This window comes from Cnephaeus nilssonii (genome assembly GCF_951640355.1).
Source record: "Cnephaeus nilssonii genome assembly, chromosome: 18".
Lineage (NCBI taxonomy): Eukaryota > Metazoa > Chordata > Mammalia > Chiroptera > Vespertilionidae > Cnephaeus > Cnephaeus nilssonii.
The window spans coordinates 44,884,291-44,905,268 of record NC_137089.1 but is presented as its reverse complement, the minus strand read 5'-3'; the positions used below and the strand labels follow the sequence as shown (position 1 = coordinate 44,905,268).

At 40.7% G+C, this 20,978-nt stretch overlaps 1 protein-coding gene across 2 annotated transcripts in view; it reads left to right on the top strand.

The window, feature by feature from the left end:
• Positions 1-3,769: 3,769 nt before the first annotated feature.
• Positions 3,770-20,978, top strand: part of ATAD2 (ATPase family AAA domain containing 2) — a 54,929-nt gene continuing 37,720 nt past the window's right edge. Inside the window, exons 1-8 of one of the 2 annotated variants that reach the window (XM_079796263.1) lie at positions 3,770-4,231; positions 12,628-12,776; positions 13,845-13,894; positions 16,875-17,040; positions 17,362-17,464; positions 17,712-17,799; positions 19,744-19,893; positions 20,497-20,614. In XM_079796263.1, the coding sequence (XP_079652389.1) occupies positions 4,064-4,231; positions 12,628-12,776; positions 13,845-13,894; positions 16,875-17,040; positions 17,362-17,464; positions 17,712-17,799; positions 19,744-19,893; positions 20,497-20,614 (992 nt within the window). In that variant the 5' untranslated portion in view covers positions 3,770-4,063. The remainder of the gene's footprint in view (positions 4,232-12,627; positions 12,777-13,844; positions 13,895-16,874; positions 17,041-17,361; positions 17,465-17,711; positions 17,800-19,743; positions 19,894-20,496; positions 20,615-20,978) is intronic. The other variant, XM_079796262.1, reaches the window with a different exon arrangement.

Here is a 20,978-nt window from a genome sequence, read left to right as displayed (position 1 = left end):
AAAGACCATATTTCCAAATAAGGTCATATTTACAGGTACTAAAGTTTATAACTTAGACATATCCTTTTAGGGTACATGAATCAACCTGCTGCACCAACTGAAGGCTGAAGCAAGTGTGGTAATCCTTAATATTGTGGGAGAGAGAATAAAGGGATAGGAAAACCCTTTGGCTGGCTCTGTCTATGGTTGTTCTGAAATTTCTATTTCTTTGCTTTTTTTAAAAGAACTAAAATGACTGCTATAATTTCCGTGGAAGGCAATTTGATACTATCTAACAAAATCACAAAGTCATATGCCTTTTGGGTGGAAGCCCTTTGTATACATTGTTATCTATATATATAAAAGGCTAATATGCTAAGTGTCCAACTGTCCAACTGGTTGCTATGATGTGCACTGACCACCAGGGGGCAGATGCTCAATGCAGGAGCTGCCGTGACGCGCACTAGCACTGCGGACCTGGTGCCTACAAAGCAACACTTGGCTTCCCCCAAGTGGGACACAGGCCCTGCCACCACCCCAGAGAGACACACCACCAAATTGCAGCCAATGCTACCGACACCCCATGGCGCAAAATGCGGCCCACAGACCAGACCAGCCTGGAAATGGTCACTGTGTGCGCTGGGTAATGATGTCACATAGCAACGCCCAGCTTCCTCAACCTAGCAACAACTAGCCTCCTTGCAGTTTCTTCAGCCCAGGAACATGACTTGCTTTATAGCCAGGTCCAAACATTTCACACTGTAACCAAATGTCTGTGAAGCATTTTCGCATGCCTCATCTCATTTGATCCTCACAGAAGTCCTGGAGTAGGTAGATAGGAGACTTGGTGGAATCCTATTTTCTTTTCATTAGCCCGAAAACGGAGATTTAGAAAACTTAGAAACTTGACCCAACTGAAAAGAAGTAAGAAATGGTGGACCTTGAAAATGACTTCATATTTTCTCACTGCGCAGTATATAGTCAAACACTGCTGCAGTTAAATATTTTACCCTTTGTTCTCACTGCGTGATCTACAGTAATAATCTGCTTCATGTTGATATTTACTGCTGTGTTGCTGACAATTACCTGAAAGACAAGTTGGGGTGCTTCACTGGGCTGGAAAAAGTTCAGCTACATCAGAAAGCAGGACTAATTAAGCAAGTTTATTCTACATATATACAAGCTGACTTGTGCATGCGCAATACCTATAAAGCTCTCGCTGGCACCAATTGCACGCGTGTGTTTCAATCTGTCATTGTCGATCGTGAATTTGGTTGACACTTCTATTATAGAGAAAGGGCGAATAGCGATATTAAAGTATTTCTTCTAATTAATTTCCTGTCAATGTGCACAAATCCGTGCACTGGGCCACTATTTGAATATTCATAAAGAAAAGTGAACATGTCAGAAGGGTAGACTATTTGACTTTAAATATGATTCTTTCCTCTTCCATTTATATTTGATAAGCAGCCATTTAAAGCTTTTTTAATTATAAAATTAATACATAGTCAATGCAAAATCATAATAATTGAGAAAAGTGCAAAGAAACTACACAACAACCATTTATATTACTATGCAGAAATTAACCATTCACATTTTGTTGTAGTTTCTTCTAGGCTTTTTCCAATGCAAATATACACATATCGTTGTGTGTTTTTTTTAAGATGGAACTCTATGATCCTATTAACAATTTACAATGTATTGTACAAATATAATTTTCCATATAATTAAAACTTTCCATATAATTAACAGTTACATTCATACTTTTTAATGATTGTATAACGTTTCTTTTTTGTTATTGTTAATCCTCACCTGAGGATATTTTTCAATTGATTTTTAGAGAGAGTGGAAGGAAGGGAGACAGAGAGAGAGAAACATCAATGTGAGAGACACACATCGACTGTGGCCAGGCACTGAGCCTGCAACCGAGGGACCCTCCAGTCTGGGCTGACACTCTATCCACTGAGCCAAACCAGCTAGGGCATCACATTCTTTTTAAGTGAGGCCTCACTGAGGGACATTACAGTTGTTTTCAGTTTTTGACATTATGAACAATTCATAAATATCTTTTTTAGATATGCATTTTTTAAAATTTATTTTTCAATCACAGTTTACATTCAATACTTATTTTGTATTAATTTCAGGTATTGAAAACTTTTTAAAGGTAAAATTTCAAGTGTAGAATATATAATAATTCTGTATCTTAAATGTGCATCAAAAGGAATTGCTAATATTGGCTCCAGACTTGCTTTAGCCATAGCCTTCTCCATCTAAGTGTAGCTTCATCTTTTCATTAGCTCAAACAAAAAGCCATGCAAACAAAAGACCAAACTTTGCAGTCATCCATGATTCCTCTCTTTCTCTAATGCTGAAATCCAATTAACCAGAAAATTCACTTTGCTCTTTCTTTCCAATATACCCATAATTTGACCATTTTCCATGATCTCCACTGCTCTCACACTATGTCACCATCATCTCTTGCCTGGGTAACTGCAGTGTCCTCCTAACTAGGTTTGCCATATTTAGCAAATAAAAATATAGGACACTCCATTAAAATTGAAGTTCAGATAAACAACAATTTTTCTTAGTATAAGTATGTCCCAAATATTGCCTTCTCCATGCTGGAGCCAAAGGGATTCTTTTAAAAAGTCAGAATAAGTCACTTCTCTGTTCAAAATCCTGTGATGTCTTTTCATTTCACTTATAAAAAAAAAAACAAAAAAAAAAAAACAGCTGAGGTCCACAGCCCTGCAGGATCTGCTATTAGCTGCTCTTTCCTTTTTGATCCTCCCTATCCTCCCCTTTCCTTTGCTTGCACTTCTATTATCTGGGTCAGACTTACTCTCATCACCCTGTTTAAAAATGCACTTTCTTTCCCTTTCCCTACTTTATATTTCTGTGACCACCTTTTTTTTTTTTTTTTTTTTTTTTTTTTTACAAATCATTTAGTTTGTCTTTCTCCTTCCACCAGAATTGAAGTTGTATGAGGGCATTTTTGCTTTTTGTTCACTGCTGCATCCTCGGTGCTTAGCATAGTGCCCAGCACATAATAGATGCTCAATAAATATTTAATAAATGTCGGAATTAAGTAAATGTAGTTAGCCGCATCAATAAATAGCTTTTGTTTCTGTTTCACTAGAACACTCACATTCTGATCATTCAGCATGTTATCTATTTCAAAGTAGTCAAGTAACTGCTGTAATCTTAAAGAAGCCTTTCCCCCGGGGTAATTCTATAACAGTAACATTTATAATTGTAGACACGGTTCTGAAGTATAGTAATATCTTATAACTTTAGGTATTATTATTACAGTTAGTTTAAAGAGGAAAATTAAGACCCGGAGAGGTGAGTAATTTGCTTAAGATCGTGCACGTGGGATATGGCAGTTTTGGGTAGGGAACCTGCGCTTTTAACTCCCTTTCTGTTTGCTTTTGAACTTGTTCAGGTTAAGCTATCAATAAAAAAAAAAAAAAAACAAAACAAAAACCTCTTGTGGATTCAAGCCCAAACTCAACAAAGGCCAAGCGCTTCATCCCCTCCGGGCAAGGGCTCCACATTTTGCATTTGCAGCCCGCACGGAGGAAGCTGGAGGCAGGTGTCCTAAGGGGCGGGCCGAAGTCGCCGGGGCCGCCGCCAACCAATCAGAGCGAGCGGCAGCCTCCCTTCCCCCTCAGACAGCCTCGCGCCAAAATTCCAAACGGGACGGCGCGCCGCTACCCGCCGTCTCCCTCCGCCGAGACCCGCGAACCGGAACTATGTAAGGAAACTAAGGCAGCGTTCTCCCGCCACGGTCCGCTCAGGGCCTCAGTACTGTGGGTGCGGGTTCTCCTCCACCTTGTCCGAAGTCCTTCGCTCCACAGACCGGGAGGAGAGTTTGGAGCCCGCCGCGGTAGGGGGCGGCGTGGGCGGGACCGGCGGCGGAGGGATCCCCGACGCGCGCGCTGCCGTCGCGGGCACCGAGCTAGTGGCGCCAGAATTCAGAGCGCGGAAGAGCCTGGGCGCCCGCTGCCCGCCGCTCGGACCCCGCCGCCCGCCGCTCGGACCCACCGCCCGCCGCCCACGCCGGGGCCCGGGCCGAGAGAAGATGGTGGTCCTCCGCAGCAGTCTGGAGCTGCACGGCCACTCCGCCGCTTCGGCCACGAGCTCCCTGGACCTGTCCAGCGAGTTCCTCAGCTTGGAACGCATCGGCCGGAGGCGGCTGCGCTCGGCCCGCGCCGCTGAGCAGTCCGCCGTCCCCGCGGCCGCCGTGGGAGTGAGTACCGGCCTGGGGCGGGCCCCCGGGGCCGGGCCGGAGGGACTGCTCGCGGCTCGCTGCTCGGGTGGGGCCCCGGGGGGTGGGCGGCGCGGCCGGGTGACAGTTGGGGGGCGGGGGAGGCCGTTGGGAGGAGTGCTGTCGAGGGCGGGTAAAATGGAAGGCTCCTTCAGACCGGAGCCCCACGGGGTGTGGGTCGGGTGAAGAGACCGGGCTGCCAGGAAACGGGCCAAGCCGTGACGACCCACTTTTACGCCAGAGGAAGCCGAAGCCCTCCGGAGCTGAAGTGCAGTTGAGGGGGCGAGCCTTACTTAGTTTGGGGGGCTGCCCCCCCCCCCCCCCCCCACCTCACACACTTTGCCCAGGCTCCCGCCCTAGGTTCGCATCCGTCGAGTCCAAGACGCAGGTCCTGACAGTGACCTGTACGCACAGGGAAGGTGTTGGGGGCCGCGGGGATAGGAGGATTGTCAGGCCGGTTCCCTGACCTCCATTTACGATCCGGAGAGGTTCCGTAATCAGAGCGCGGTGCCTAAGTGCCAGGTTGCATAATGTGCAGGGATGGAGACCAACATTTCACGCACAGCCGCGTCACTCGAGCCTCGGAACCGCTCGGTGAGCGCGGGGGAGTTAGAATGTGTGTACCCGGCCGATGAAGAAACTGACTCCCGAAGGTAACCAGTGAATGGCAGCTCCCCGGTGGGGGCTTGGGTCCCTCAGCCTCCCAAACCCTTCCTGTTGCAGCGCGCTGCAGTTCCCGGCAGCGTCTGTAGGGAAGTTTCCGAGGGCTGGGAGCAGTCGATGCTCCTTTGAAAGAAAGACGGGCTTCTCCTTCGAGGGAGAGTCCCCTCCACGCCCCGCCCCTGCAGAAGGCACAGGTGGAGGGGACCGCATTCGCCAAAGGTTGGCGAAGTGGAGGAAGCAGCACCAGGGGAATGAAGGCGGCGGGGAGTCTAGGTCTGTTGGGGGGGGGGGGGGTGCGGGGAGAGTAGGGCCAGAGAGAGGGTTAGGAGCTGCAAGTGGGAATGAGAGACCCAGCGGAGGTGGGGGCGAAGGGGGAGGGACAGAACGTGGTGTTGGGGGCGTTCACTGTCTGAAATGCGGTGTCAGTTTCTGTGGCAGATGCTGCATCTACAGCAGGGCAGTGGAAGAGCTCCTGTCCCATCTCTGAGATTGTGGTTCTGAAACGATTATAAAAACGATTTCCTGACTTTCAGGGTCTGTTTCTCCAGCGTGTGCAGAAGCTGGTAGAGATCTGGGGAGGCCAGACTCTTTATTTCTGCACTGAACTCAACCTGTGTTCAAAAAAAGTAATTATTTCAGTAGATAATGTATGGAATGTTTATCATTTTGAGGACAATGCTGGATCCTGTGACTGCAATAATGTATTGAGTACTGGCTAAATAACCTAGGTGCTTAGAACAGCTGTTATTTTGAATCTCAACTTACCAGTAATCAGATTCCTACATGTTAAAAGGTGATACCCACCACCTGGGTAGTGTGAATTGAATGTGATCATGCATGTAAGGAGATTACCTGAACACTTGGCATGTACTGTAGTGAGGACTCTGTCTTTGCAGTTCCTCAGGCCAAAAGCCTTGGAGTCATCCTTGACTCCTCTTTCATTTTATATTAGCAAGTTTTGTTGGCTTGCTTTCACCATGCATTCAGACCACTTCTCAGCTCCTTCTCATTATTGCCATGCTGATTCAAGACATTGTTGCCTGGATTATTAAAATAGGTTCTTGACTGGCCTCCCTGTTTTCCACCCTTATGTACATATGTGTTGTGGATTGTGCTTGCTCTAACAGAACTTGGTCTAGCAAAGGAGACCTAACAGCAAAACGTATACAGAGACTGTTTGCCATAAATGTCATTTCTGTGACGTGGTGGTTGAGCAATTAGCACTCAGCTAGCTGTTGTAGGGTAGGAAGGATTTTTTTCCAGGCCTGGCTTATATCTTTTTGAGACATAGTATTCCTCGCTTTTATAAATCCTCTGTGGACCAAGTGAGCATGGGATTGGATCAAAATAAATGGATAATCCTGAAGAGCGGTGTATTCATGTTGACAAAGCCCACCAATACCAAATAAGAAACATACCTTTGTGATTAGACTATTTTCTAATTTGGGGACAATCAATGCATTTGATTAAATTATAGCTTGCCCTTTTTTTGGCATTTATCATGTATTTCAGAAGCTTAACACCCTGGTTTTATTTGGGTCTAATAGTATTTTTTAGCCTCCTCAACCAGTCATTGATAGAGTATTTCTTAAGGTAAGTTACTTTTAAAGATGGTTAAATTTATTCATATTCATTAACTTGGATTTTTTTTTCCATCTAATCTCAGAGGCTGACCTTATCTTTAAATTCTGAAGGTACCTGCCTATAGTCATCTATTTATTAACCACATTCTACATTTAAATTTTATATATATATACACACACACATATAATATTGTTTTTTACTTCAGAGAGAGAAAGGGAGAAAAAGATCATCAGTGACGAGAGAGAATCATCAATCAGCTGTCTCCTGCACGACTCCTACTGGGGATTGAGCCTACAACCTGGGCATGTGCCCTGACTGCAAGTCAAACTGTGACCTCCTGGTTCATGGGTCGACACTCAACCATTGAGCCACACTGGCTGGGCCCTCATTCTATGGTTTGAATATGATCTCACTCAACTGGGCTTAAGGATTTTTTCTCCTGATTTGTATGGATTCTCTGAACTTTTTGTTTTAATTTTTTAAACTTTTGCTTATATTTACCAACTTTATGAGTTTGGATGCCCCCTCTGGTTTCCTTTTCCTTCAGAGTTAGACTAGCCATTGTCTATTTCTATGCTTTCACAGGTCTGGGCTCTCATTTATTAGATTTAGGGTTGTTTCTGACACTGAAGACTCAGTTAAGGATGGATAGTAAAGCGTTTGTTTGGTGGTGATTGTACGTTACTTCTGGATTGTGTTTATGTACACTTTTTATTCTCTAAGTTAGGTAAAGTAAAACATGCTATAGCCTGTGGAAGATACTGTATTTTCATTGTATATTTATTTAAAAGTTGGAAAAGATATTCTAAACTCGACTTTGATGTGTACAACATATGGGGGATTTTTTAAAAACTTGTAATAGACTTACAATCTAACAATATATTTTTCCTCTTTTAACACTTTTAAAGAATTATCAGTGCTCTCAATAATTAAGTAGGTTTTAGCCAAAGAATAAATGAGGGCATTACATCTCCAGGATTATTAGTTTTCAGATTATATTTTCTCTTTGTTTTTTACTTCTTAGGGAAACTTTTTCTGGTACTGCATGTTGTAAAAATGTAAAAAATAGAAAGTGAAAGTCCCCATTTTTATCATTCAGTGTTAATTGCCATTATGAGTTGGCTTTTAACTTACCTCTTGAGAATTATTTTGATTTAATAATTGCGCTAGTTTTCTTTGGACATCAAATGTACATAATTTATCTATGACACACAAAAATTGCAGATAACCTAATTGTGATATATTAAGCAATTTGTTAAATGCATTCATGTAATGGGTAGAATACTATTGATTCATTTAAAAAGATTTTAGAATAATATTTCACAACATGGGAAAATGTTTGTATTACTAGAAGAGTTACAAAACATAAATAGGATTATCCCAATTTTTAAATGAATATTTTTGCATAGGAAAAGAATGCTGTGTACACCAAAAGGTTAATGTGTGTTATCTGTGATTGCTGCTTTCACTTCACATAATGTCTTTTATAAGAAACATTTTTGAAAGTTACTGATATTTTAAAATTCTCCCATGTGTACCTCTAGCTGATTAACCCAAAACCTGTTTTTATTTTTTTCCTGCACATAAGGAGAGCCCGTGCTTATTTAGGAAGGATGGACTAAGCCACTCACTACACAAATGAAAGGTTCACTTATGCCATGTTTCTCAAGGAATCTTTTTTCCTATGGAAAGATACTTATTATCCCTAAGAATATGGTGACATTTACTTTCTTTTTTGTTAAAATACAGATATATAAAATTTACCATTTTAACCATTTTTTTTAATGTACAGCTTATAGCATTAGTATAGTCACATTGTTCTGCAACCATCACCACTATCCATCTCCAGAATTTTTTCATCTTCAAAAACTCTGTACCAATTAAACATTAACTCCCCATTCTTCCCTCCTCCCAGCCTCTGGTAACCGCCATTCTATGTTCTGTCTCTATGAATTTGATGACTCTAGGAGCCTCAAATAAATATTGTCCCCAAAAAATGCTTATTTTACTGTTTTCTTCTGAGTTTCAAAAAAAAAAAATTTAGCTCTATATTCTATTGTACATTTAATTTTTTTTTTTTTTATTTTAGAGAGGAAGGGAGAGGGAGAAAGAGATAGAAATATCAATGATGAGAGAGAATCATTGATCAGCTGCCTCCTGCACGCCCCATACTGGGGATCGAGCCCACAACTGGGCATGTGCCCTTGACTGGAATCTAACCTGGGATCCTTCAGTCTGCAGGGGGAGGCTCTATCCACTGAGCTAAATCAGCTAGGTCTATATTCTGTTGTACATTTTTAAACTGCTAAATTTCTCCCACCCCAGTTGGTTTAAAGAGTTACAATGGAGATCATTTCTATCATCTTTTAATGTCATCATTAAAAAATAAAACTATTGCCCTAGTCGGTTTGGCTCAATGAATAGAGCGTCGGCCTTTGGACTTGAAAGGTCCCAGGTTCGATTCTGGTCAAGGGCACATGCCCGGGTTGCAGGCTTGATCCCCAGCTGGGGGCATGCAGGAGGCAGCCAAACAATGATTCTCTGTCATCATTGATGTTTCTTTCTCTCCCTCTCCCTTCCTCTCTGAAATCAATAAAAATATATTAAAAAAAATAAAACTAAAACTATTACAAGTATCCACTGGAATTTAAAAACCATAGTTATTTAATACCTGTCTTAAGAACATTAAAATAATACATGAATAAGCTTTCTTAGCAGTCACAAATTTTATCTTGACTCTTTATCCCCTCTTGTAATTTGCATTTCCAATCCACTTAATCCACAGCATTTTATCTTGATATATTTTTATGCTTTAAATTTGTTTATATATTTGTAAAACAAAATTTGAACTTTTTTCCTACTTTTCTATGCTCACAAGGCTCCGATATAAAATTTTTGTGTATTGAATTATAATTACTATTCAACTGAACAAAACAACATAAACATTTTGATTAACATGATTAAGCATGGGAAGTAAGATTTCATTAGGATTTCATGTGTGAAATCCTGCCCACCCAATTCATGTATCTGTAGATAAATTTTATTGCTATAGACAGTGTTTGACATCAGTTCCATTGTTTTTATAATTTTAAGCACTGAAAACATTCATACAAATAAGTAGAATGTAATGAAAGAAGTTTGCTTAGCAGTGCCATCCAGTTTTTCTGGCTTTTCATGCCAAAAATCATTTGCCAAAATTTATTTTTAATGGTCTCTTAGCTTATTTAGGTCTTTTTTCAATTTTGTTGAAAACAAAGAATTGGAAACCACTTTAACAAAGGTAAGGATTTTGTTGCTTAGCTTAGTCATTCAATTACTTAACACCTACCCTAGTGTTTTCTTTGTTTGGCTTTGTGAAGGTTTGTAATGCCTGAAGGCAGTCCACAATAGTAAGATTCAAAATGAGAGAGAGATAGGACTCTGGGTAAATGAAAGAGGGTGCCTTGTTAGTTAAGGTTGCCTTCTCAGGCAAGTCAGTTTTAAGAAAAAGTACCTGTGGAAGTTGAGAATCTGGAAATATTCTCCTCAAATTTTCCTTGGAAAGTCTTATATTACCTTACACCCATCAAGATGTAGGTGTTTGTTTTAAAAATAATACACTTACCTAAAAGTGTAGGTATCATTTTTTTCAAACATCCTTAAATATAGGGATAGGTAAAAGTAGGTTTACAGTTGTGAGTACACAGAATAGTTTATTATTATTTATTAATTATTGTATAATTTATTTGTATTACAACTGTAAACCTACTTTTGCCCACCCATGTATCATATAAAAGTACACTGATAAAAGTGCTAACAAATCATACATATGACTTAGTATTTTACTAAGTATTTTCCCAGTTCTTACACAAATCCTTGTGGTATACATATCTTTATTTTGTGAACCAATCAATATTCTGGCCCAAACAAAATCAAATGACAAAATGTCTCAATAAAATGAAATAATTGGGTAAAGCCTGTGGGGGCAGGGAGGATTAATTTTTAAACACTTCCTGGTTTTTCAACCTTATCAATTTTCAGAGTAGTAAGGCATCTATCCTATCTAATAAAAGAGTAATATGCAAATTAACCATCACTCATCTATACCCACAAGCCACGCCCACCAGCCAGTCAGGAGTGAATATGCAAATTAACCCAACCAAGATGGCTGCGGCCACGGAGCAAGCAGGAGTCTTGGGTTTCCCCGGTGATGGAGGAAGCCAAGCTTTTCGCACACCCTGGCCGGCCCAGGCCTCCACTCAAGGCTACAAAGTTTCAATTATGGAAGATAAATCCCAACAAAAAAGGCTGCGGCCCCGGAGCAAGCAGGAGGCTTGGCTCTGCTCAAGGCTACAAAGTGTCAATTATAGAAGATAAATAAACCCCAGATACCAGGGCCTCCGGCTTTGGTCTACGGGGGCGTGGCCGGCCTGCAAACCACCACAGGCCCCTCACCCAGGCTGCTCCATGCCCCAAGGGAACCCCCACCCTGATCCGGGACATACTTCAGGGCAAACCAGCTGGCCCCCACCTGTGCACCAGGCCTCTATCCTATCTAATAAAAGAGTAATATGCAAATTGACCATCACTCCAACAGAAGATGGCTGCCACAAGATGGCCAGCAGGGGAGGGCACTTGAGAGGGACCAGGCCTGCAAGGGAGGGCAGTTGTGGGCGATCAGACCAGCAGGGGAGGGCAGTTGGGGGCGATCAAGCCTGCAGGGGAGGGCAGTTGGGGGCGACTGAGCCTGCGGGGAAGGGCAGTTGGGGGGGACCCAGGCCTGCAGGGGAGGGCAGTTAGGGGCAAACAGGCTGGCAGGGGAGCAGTTAGGCATCAATCAGGCTGGCAGAGGAGTGGTTAGGGGGTGATTAGGCTGTCAGGCAGAAGCAATCTGGAAGGCAGGCAGGTGAGCAGTTGGGAGCCAGCAGTCCTGGATTGTGGGAGGGATGTCCCAGATTGGAGAGGGTGCAGGCTGGGCTGAGGGAGACACACACCCCATGTGCACGAATTTCGTGCACTGGGCCTCTAGTATATATATAACGACCGGTCGCTATGATGCGCACTGACCACAAGGGGGAAGATGCTCAATGCAGGAGCTGCCCCCTGGTGGTCAGTGCACTCCCACAGCAGGAGTGCCACTCACCTGACCAGCGGGTACCAGACATAGGGCTCATGGCTGGCCACCGCAGCCCGGAGACCACAGCGGAGCGGCGGCAGGTGCAGTGGGGCTGGGATGAGCAGGAGTGGCAGGCGGTGTTGGACTGCCGGTTTCGGCCTGCTCCCCACAGACTATGCTGAGGGACCCCACCAGTGCACGAATCCATGCACCAAGCCTCTACTTTGTAGAGTTGTTAGGTACTTTTGCCTTCTAATGTAAAAGTATCCTTTATACATGAGGTGCATATGAACTTTTGAATAGTTTATGATAGAAGCTCTGTAGCTCATGAAGTCTATTGTGCAAAAAATAGTTACATAAAACTCTGGTTTTTATAATAGATTAATATACCTAAGCAGTCTTTGAATTCAGTTGTTGCATTATCTGGGTGAAATAGGTAACTCCTTTTTGTCTTTCAAGCCAAAATTATAATTCTGATTGTCTAGTTATTTTAAGATTGCTCAGTGATTGCATGACAGACAGCGGTGTGTGTGTATCTTTCCAATTTCTGTAGCCTTAAAAAAAGCAGTACTTAGTGTTATGAACTATCACAACTTTTTTTTTCAGTGATGGAAAACTTCTGTCTAAACTACTCACTGTGAAATAGAACTATAAGTCTCAATAATAAGTCTTGCCATAGCTGGTTTGGCTCAGTGGAGAGCGCATCGGCCTGCGGATTTTTGATCCCCAGTAGGTGCATGCAGGAGGCAGCTGATCAATGATTCCCTCTCACCATTGATGTTTCTCTCTCTCTCCTCCCTTCCTCTATGAAATCAATAAAAATATATATATTTTAAAATTCATGTCTTACATTAGCCATTTCATAGACATTGCTGATATCATAAAATCATTCTAGATACTGTTGGGAAAATACAAAAATGATTCTGCACAAAAAGCAGTTGTACAAACTTGTAATCAGAGAACACTCTTGGAGTAGTTTAACTTGGGAATTTTGACTAAATAAACACTTAGATGGCCTTCTTAATTTTTCTTGAAGGATGGGTCTTCAGTTAAGGAAGTTGAAACCTACCACCGGAAACGTGTTTTAAGGACTTTGAGAAAAAATGCACAGAATTCTTCAGATTCTAGTTTTGATAAGAATATGGAAGTAACGGAGAAACATGCTAATGGCAGGCATTTTACAAGGTAATACAAGTTTTCCAAATGCTAATTCAGAATAGTTTTAAAGTAACATTTTAGGATTTGCATTTAATTTTTAAGTGTATTCTTGACTGCTCATCAAGATTCCAGGGTTATAAAATGTCATTTATAAATAGATTTATTGAAATACACCCAAGCCCATTCATTCTGTTTATGATTGCTTTCCTCCTTCAAAGCTAGAGTTGTGTGAATGTTTGTGATAGAGACTATATGCACACGAGCCTAAAATATTTACTATCTAAGAAACAGCTTACCAACTGCTATAAGGGGAAAAGTGCTCCCCTTCCTCGGTAGGCAAAAAGGAAAGGAAAAGTAAAACACCCCTTCAATCATTGTGTCCCTAGTATCTAATTGGAACCTAGTTTATAAAAATAGACCTACATGGTATGGAAGGAGGGGCTCTTCTTATGAAAAGTCTATGAGCCTGTTTCACAACAGGTTTCTCAGACTTTGTTAGCCATCCTATATAATAAAAGCCTAATATGCTAAGTGTCCAGTCGTCCGGTCGTCCATTCACCAATCAAAGCATAATATGCTAGTGATATGCTAAGGCCGCTCAACCGCTCACTATGATGTGCACTGACCACCAAGGGGCCAGACACTCCAACCAGTAGGTTAGCTTGCTGCTGGGGTTCAGCCGATGGGGACTGAGCGAAACAGGCCAGACACAACCTGGAGCCCTCCCACAGTCCCGCCCGGCTGGCCAACCTCCTGCGTTCTGCCCCGATCGTGCACCGGTGGGGTCCCTTGGCCTGGCCTGCGCCCTCTCACAATCTGGGACCCCTCGGGGGATGTTGGAGAGCCAGTTTTGGCCCGATCCCGCAGGCCAGGCCGAGGGACCTCACTAGTGCACGAATTCATGCACTAGGCCTCTAGTAATTTATGTAAGCATAAATATTTTCAAGCTATTTTTTTTAGTGTTTGTAGGTTTTTATGTATCTACAGTTACTTACTCTCCAAGCTGATTTAAATTTTTGTCCTACTTTGTATATTATGAAATAGAGGATTTAAAATTATGTCAATTATTTTGAATTATTTAATTTTTTTCAATAGGCAGTTGGCCAGACAGCAGGCTGATAAAAAAAAAGAAGAGTGCAAAGAAGGTAAGTAATGTTAAAGGCATTTTTTGATGTTGTTAATTCTTACCTAAGATATTTTTCCATTGAATTTAGATAGAGTGGGAGAAATGGAGGGAGAGAGGGAGAGAAAGAGAGAGGAAAACATCGGTGTGAAAGGGATACATTGATCAGTTGCCTCCCACACTCACCCCAACCAGGGCCAGGGAACAACCCAGGTATGTGCCCTTGACCAGGAATTGAACCTGAGATCCTTCGGAGTGAAGGCCAACTCTCTAATTATTGGGCAACACTGGCCAGGACTAAAGGCATTTTGAATGTTTAAAAAACATGATGTTTTGTTTATAGGTGCATTGCAATACATACAATAAACTTCCCTTATTTAAAGTATAGTTTGTTTGATTTTGACAAAAGTATATGCTGTGACATCACCACAATAAGGTAGTGAAGATAACCATCACCCCCCCCCCAGATTTTCTCAGATCCCTTTATCCCTCCTGACCCCCCAACCTTCTCCATGCCCTCTATCCCCCAAAGTTCCTGAGTATCCACCAATCTGCTTTTTATCACTATCAATTCATTTGCATTTTCTAGCATACTCTACTTATAATTTTATAATTCTATAAGTAGAATTATATAGTATGCATTCTTTTACGGTCTGGGTACACAGCATAATTACTTTGAGAATCATCTATGTTGTTGCCTTTGTTGCTGAGCAGTTTTCCATTATATAAATACTAGAGGCCCGATGCACAAAATTCATGCAAGAGTAGGCCTTCCTTCCCTCAGCTGCCAGTATGGGCTTCCCTCTGGCCGCAAGCACGCACCCGGGACCTGGGCTTCCCTCACAGCCCCAGCTTCGTCCGGAAGGTCGTCCCGAAGGACGTCCGGTCTAATTAGCATATTACGCTTTTATTATTATAGATACCACAATTTGTCCTGTCCCATCCCCCCACCCCACCAGTTTTATTGTGATATAATCCTATATAATAAAAGCCTAGGTGGAGTCATGCGATGTTGTCACAAGATGGCCGCTGCAACGACATCAAAAGATTCCCTCCACAAGATGGCCGGCAGGGGAGGGAAGTTGTGGGTGATCAGGCTGGCAGGGGAGGGCAGTTGGGGGCAACCAGGCCGGCAGGGGAGCCGTTAGGCGTCAATCAGGCCGGCAGGGGAGTGGTTAGGGGGTGATCAGGCTGGCAGGCAGAAGCAGTTAGGGGCAATCAGGCAGGCAGGCAGGTGAGCCGTTAGGAGCCAGCAGTCCCAGATTGTGAGAGGGATGTCCAACTGCTCTCTAGAGCAGAGGTCCGCTCTAGAGGGATGTCCGATGAATGATGAATCGGGCCTAAATCGGCAGTCAGACATCCCCCGAGGGGTCCCAGATTGGAGAGGGTGCAGGCTGGGTTGAGGGACATCACCCTCCACCGTGCACGAATTTCATGCACCAGGCCTCTAGTTGACATATAATGATGTATAAGTTTAAAGTGTTAAAGGAATATTGATTTGATACTCCTATATATTGTAAAATGATTACTAAAATAGCTTAGCTGACACCTGCATCTTGTCACATGATTACTATTTCTTTATTGTGGTGAGAATATTTAACATCTACTCTCTTAACAACTATCAAGTATGTATTACAGTATCATTAACTATAATCACTCTGCTGTAGATCCTCAGAACTTACTCATAGCTAGAAATTTGTACTCTCTGACCAACATCTCTCTTTAACCTTTACCATCCAGCCCTTGGCAACCAGCATTTTTGTCTCTTGCTATGAGTTTAGCTTTTTTAGATTCCACATATAAGTGATATCATGTGGTATTCCTCTTTTTCCATCTAACATATTTCACTTAGCATAATGCTCTCAAAGTTCATCTGTGTTATTGCAAATGGCAAGATGTCCTTCTTTCTTATAATAGTTCATTGTGTGTATACAGCAGGTCCTCGAATAATGTCATTTTGTTTAATGTCGTTTCTTTTTTAATATTTTTATTGATATTTAGAGAGAGAGGAAGGGAGAGAGAGAGAAACATTGATTGGCTGCCTCCTGCAGGCCCCCTACCAGAGATGGAACTTGAAACCTGGGCATGTACCCTGATTGGGAGTCAAACCGGCAACCTTTTGGTGCACAGGACAATGCAGAACCAACTGAGCCACACTATTCAGGGCTAACCTCATCTCTTACATCTCTTATAACATTGATGAGATGCTGTAGGAACTTAATTCTTTAAATTAATTAGCCTAATGTAAAATTGATTTCATTATGTGTCATTTTGCTTAAAGTCACAGAACCTATTTAGAAGAGTGTTACGTGAGGACTAATTATATTCCCCTTCTTTTTTGTTGTTGTTGTTTGTTAATCCTTACCTGAGAATATTTTTTCACTGACTTTTAGAGAGTGGAAGGGAAGGGGGGAGAGAGAGAGAGAAACACATCCATGTGAAAGAGACACATCGATTAGTTGCTTCCCACATACACCCTGACTGGGCTGGGGATCAAACCTGCAACCCAGGTACGTGCCCTTGACTGGGAATCGAACCTGAGATACTTCAGTACACAGGCTGACCCTCTAACCACTGAGCACACTAGCCAGCGCTCCATGTCTTCTTTATCCATTCATCCATTGATGGGCAGTTAGGTTGTTTCCCACAATTTCTTTCTTTCTCTCTCTCTCCCTCCCCCCCCCCCCCCCACCCAATTTCTTTATTCATCTTTCGTTGGATGTTTGGGTTGTTTTCAGTTTGGTGCTAGCACAAAACAGCTTTGAACATTTGTGTACAAGTCATTGTGTTATATATATCTTTCCTTTTCTCTTGAGAATGGAATGGCTGGACTATATGATAAGAGTATGTTGTAACTTCATTTTTGTTTTCTAATATTTTAATAAAGGCTAAGTTCAAGATACTATAATTCTGTTATGTGAAAGTGTAGCTGTTCAGTCGTTTATTTTAGAGTTCTTTTTAAAGTGCTATTTCTACTTATTTTCATGTATTCATCTATGAAGACAAAGTAATTCCAGTTACTCGGTCATTGAGGACTAGAAACATTGTTCAGACTCCAGAACACTTGCATGAAGAGAATGGTGATGTTGAAGTTCGCCGCAGTTGTAGGATTAGAAGTCGTTACAGTAGTGTGAACCAGTCTGTGCTATTTGATAAACTTATAACAAAGTAAGTGAAAATTATTTAGATCAAGATGATTTAGGTGATAAAAACTTTTTGTTGGGGAGGGGTCAGAAATTTTGACTAGCCTGAATATTTAATACATTTAGTTTATGTTAAGCATAAAGGAGAATGATTACTAGAGGACTTTATAATAATTCTGTATACATATTTAAATTATTTTTGAAAATATAAAAAATACACAAGTAAATTAAGAAATAGAGATATTTAAAATGCTAGTACTCAAAGAATACAATGGAAGGAAAATTAAGTTTTTTAAAATGCAATATTTTACAGTGTTAGCTTATATTTATATAAATTTTTTTTAAGCACTGCTGAAGCTGTACTTCAAAAAATGGATGACATGAAGAAGATGCGTAGACGGCGAATGAGAGGACTAGAAGACTTGACAGTGTTTAATGAAACAGAAGAAGTAAATATATTTTCCATCAAGGGGATGATTTGATAATCTTTAACCTTTTCTATAATACCTATCCATTTTTTTTGGTTAAATTGATCATCGTTTTATTCAGCATTTGTTTGATTAGTCACTAGTTATTGCTGCAGTTGTAAGAGTTTATGGCTGTAAATATATTTATTTTAAGCAACATTGGAAGGTCCTATTGAATTTTTTAAATAAGTGTACTAAATGTTAATGGCTTTTATTTAAATGTTTTTAGGGGAATCTTAATATGTACACAAGAGGAAAACAAAAAAGTATTCAAAGAACTGATGAAGAAACAACTGATAATCAAGAAGGCAGTGTGGGTTAGTCTTTTCTCTTGTTCTATCCCTGAGTTTGAATATTAGTACTTTTATTTAGTAGAATGTAGCCTTTTTATTCAGAAGCTGTGACTTTTATGGTAGTTTGGGAGAGATCAGAGTAGTGGTCATAATTTAAAAGAAAAAAGTGAGGGCAGGGAGAGCTTAAAGGATAGTATGTTTTGTTTGGGAAAGTATTTGAAATCAACTATTCTAAAGCAACTGGTTTTCTTGTGTAATACAAGATAACACATATCTACAGATAACATATTTACCTATTTTTAATTTTTAAAAGAAATTATTAAAATTTTGCTATTCTGTTTAGGACTTATTACTATACTCTGTTAGAAATTTTCTTGAGTGAAAACCAGTTGTCGGAAATGCATTTTAAATGTTTGGTGTTTAAATGATCATAAGTAGATTATTTGAGTTATTCTCTTATTTGAGTTATGTAACTCAGTGACAGCCAGAAAGGCTGAAGGGAATGTCCAAACTGAAATTTAAAAGGCAAAAAGCTAAGTAAGGAGATACTTAAATTTGTCAACATGTTACATTTACTTGAAGCTTAAGTATAGTCATCTATATTTATGAAATTAGCAGTAATACCATAAACTTTAATTTGGTACCTACTGACAGTAGCCTTTTTTAATTTATTTTTAAAATTTTTATTTATTGATTTGAGAGAGAGAGAGAGAGAGAGAGAGAGAAAATGAAACACTGATTTGTTGTTCCATTTATTTATGCATTCATTGGTTGATTCTTGTATGTGACCTGAACCTGCCACCTTGGTGTATCAGGATGACAATCTTAACTGACTGAGCTACCTGGCCAGAGATAACAGTAGCCTTTAAATTTTTTCTCTAGTTCCTTTTTTCTTCCTCTAGTTGTTTTTAATTCTACAATTATTTTATCTCATTAAAAATTATTTAATGTTGTGAAAGAATTAGATTCTTTATATATATACTAGAGGCCTGATGCACGAAGATTTCGTGCAAGAATGGGCCTTCCTTCCCCTGGCTGCCGGCACCGCCTTCGCTCTGGCCAGATCCGCCTTTCTGCCTTCCCACGCTGCCCAGAGGCCCAGAGCTGCTGGGGCGGTGCAGAATGCCTGCGTCATCGCCCCCGGCTGCTTGGCACCTGCGTATGCAAATTATCCCGCCATCTTTGTTGGGTTAATTTGATTTGCATACTCACTCCTGATTGGCTGGTGGGCATTGTGAAGGTACAGTCAATTTGCATCTTTCTCTTTTATTAGTGTAGATATATATTTATTGATTTCAGAGAGGAAGGGAGAGGGAGAGAAACATCAATGATGAGAGAGAATCATTGATCGGCTGCCTCCTGCACACGCCCTACTGGGGATCAAGCCCTCAACCTGGGCAGGTGCCCTTGACCAGAATCGAAGCTGGAACCCCTCAGTCTGCAGGCCAACGCTCTATCCACCAAGCCAAAGCAGCTAGGGCAGAATTAGATTCTTTTATACAAGAAGCAATCAATGAATGCATAAATAAATGGAACAACAAATTGATGTTTCTCCTTTCTCCTCTCTCTCTGAAATCTATCAATTAAAAAAAAAATGTAAAGAAAAAATTAGATTCTTTTTATGAATACTCTAGGAGAGCCCGGCCGGTGTGGCTTGGTGGTTAAGTATCAACCTATAAACCAGGAGATCACTCTTTGATTCCCTATCAGGGCACATGCCCAAGTTATGGGTACGATCCCCAGTGGGGAATGTGCAGGAGGCCGCTGATCAATGATTCTCTCTCATCATTGATGTTTCTATCTCTCCCTCTCCCTTCCTCTTTGAAATCAATAAAAATATATTTAAAAGAAAAATAATAATCTAGAAGTAAATACATTTTAACAGAAGGGTCTCTTTCTCAGTTACCCTATGTTAAAAAGTGTTAACATTTTGGTGTGAGTATCCTAATAAATATTTTTAAATTGTAGAATCATCTGAAGAGGGTGAAGACCAAGAAGACGAAGATGATGGTGAAGATGAAGATGATGAAGATGAAGAAGATGGAGAAGAAGATAATCAGAAACGATATTATCTTAGACAGAGAAAAGCTACTGTTTACTACCAGGCTCCATTGGAAAGTAAGTGCTATTTTTTTCCCAGGAGATGTAACTTTATTACCTTTGTCTTTACTGTCCTTCCTCTTTTATTATTTTTTTAGTCTTTATTTTGCATAATACACATAGTTTTTGTCTTTCTTAACCTATCTTAAAAGTGCAATAAGTCAATTCTTCGAAAAAGAGTTAAATTTTAGTTATTACCCAAAGCAAATGAGCTGTTTTGAAATTTCATGTCTGTCTTTAATTATTTTAGATCTTACAGCTTTCTACTTAATTTGTCAGTTTATATATAGCTAGAACTGCTTATTGTTTATGTTAAAGTTGTGCCTCAATGTTTATGAGCATATACATGCAGGTCTGATAGTGAGCTGTTATCTATCAGTATAATCATAATGGTTATTTATGGCCAGTGTATGTTTGGTTGTTGGTGTATGTGCTATACATATTTTCAGTAGCAGCCCTGCAGACATAAATGATTGGAAATACGAATTGTAGAATATTCTATAGTAGATGTGTACTAATATTTTCATGGAAGGGGCAGCACCTTTGTAAGTGTTTATATGAAGAACAAAATTACCTTCAAACATATTCATATGTCATGTACATTCTAACTCCTTCTTTTAGAACCTCGTCACCAGAGAAAGCCCAACATATTTTATAGTGGCCCAGCTTCTCCTGCCAGACCAAGATATCGATTATCTTCTGCGGGACCAAGAAGTCCTTACTGCAAACGAATGAACAGGTTTGGTTTTGAAGTAGTAATTGATTTATGACAACATAATTGTGGCTATGTTACGGTAGGATTCTAGAGTCTTAGGATTGAGGATATCAGAATAGAATTCTAGAATTATATATTTGGGCAAGTAGTTAACTCTGCCTGTAGTGCTTTAATTTCTACTACCACTGACTAGTTTTTGCTTCCACTAATAGGAATTGTTAGTAACTACCATGGTAAGGTAGTTTACTCGGTTGTTCCACACTTTAATAATAGAGAGCTTCCTTTGTTTCAGTGTTTACTGTATTCCTAGCTTGGTATTAAGCATTTTACGTAGACTATTTTCTTTAATCTTTACATTAAGTTAAATATAGGTTTAATTTTATCTTCA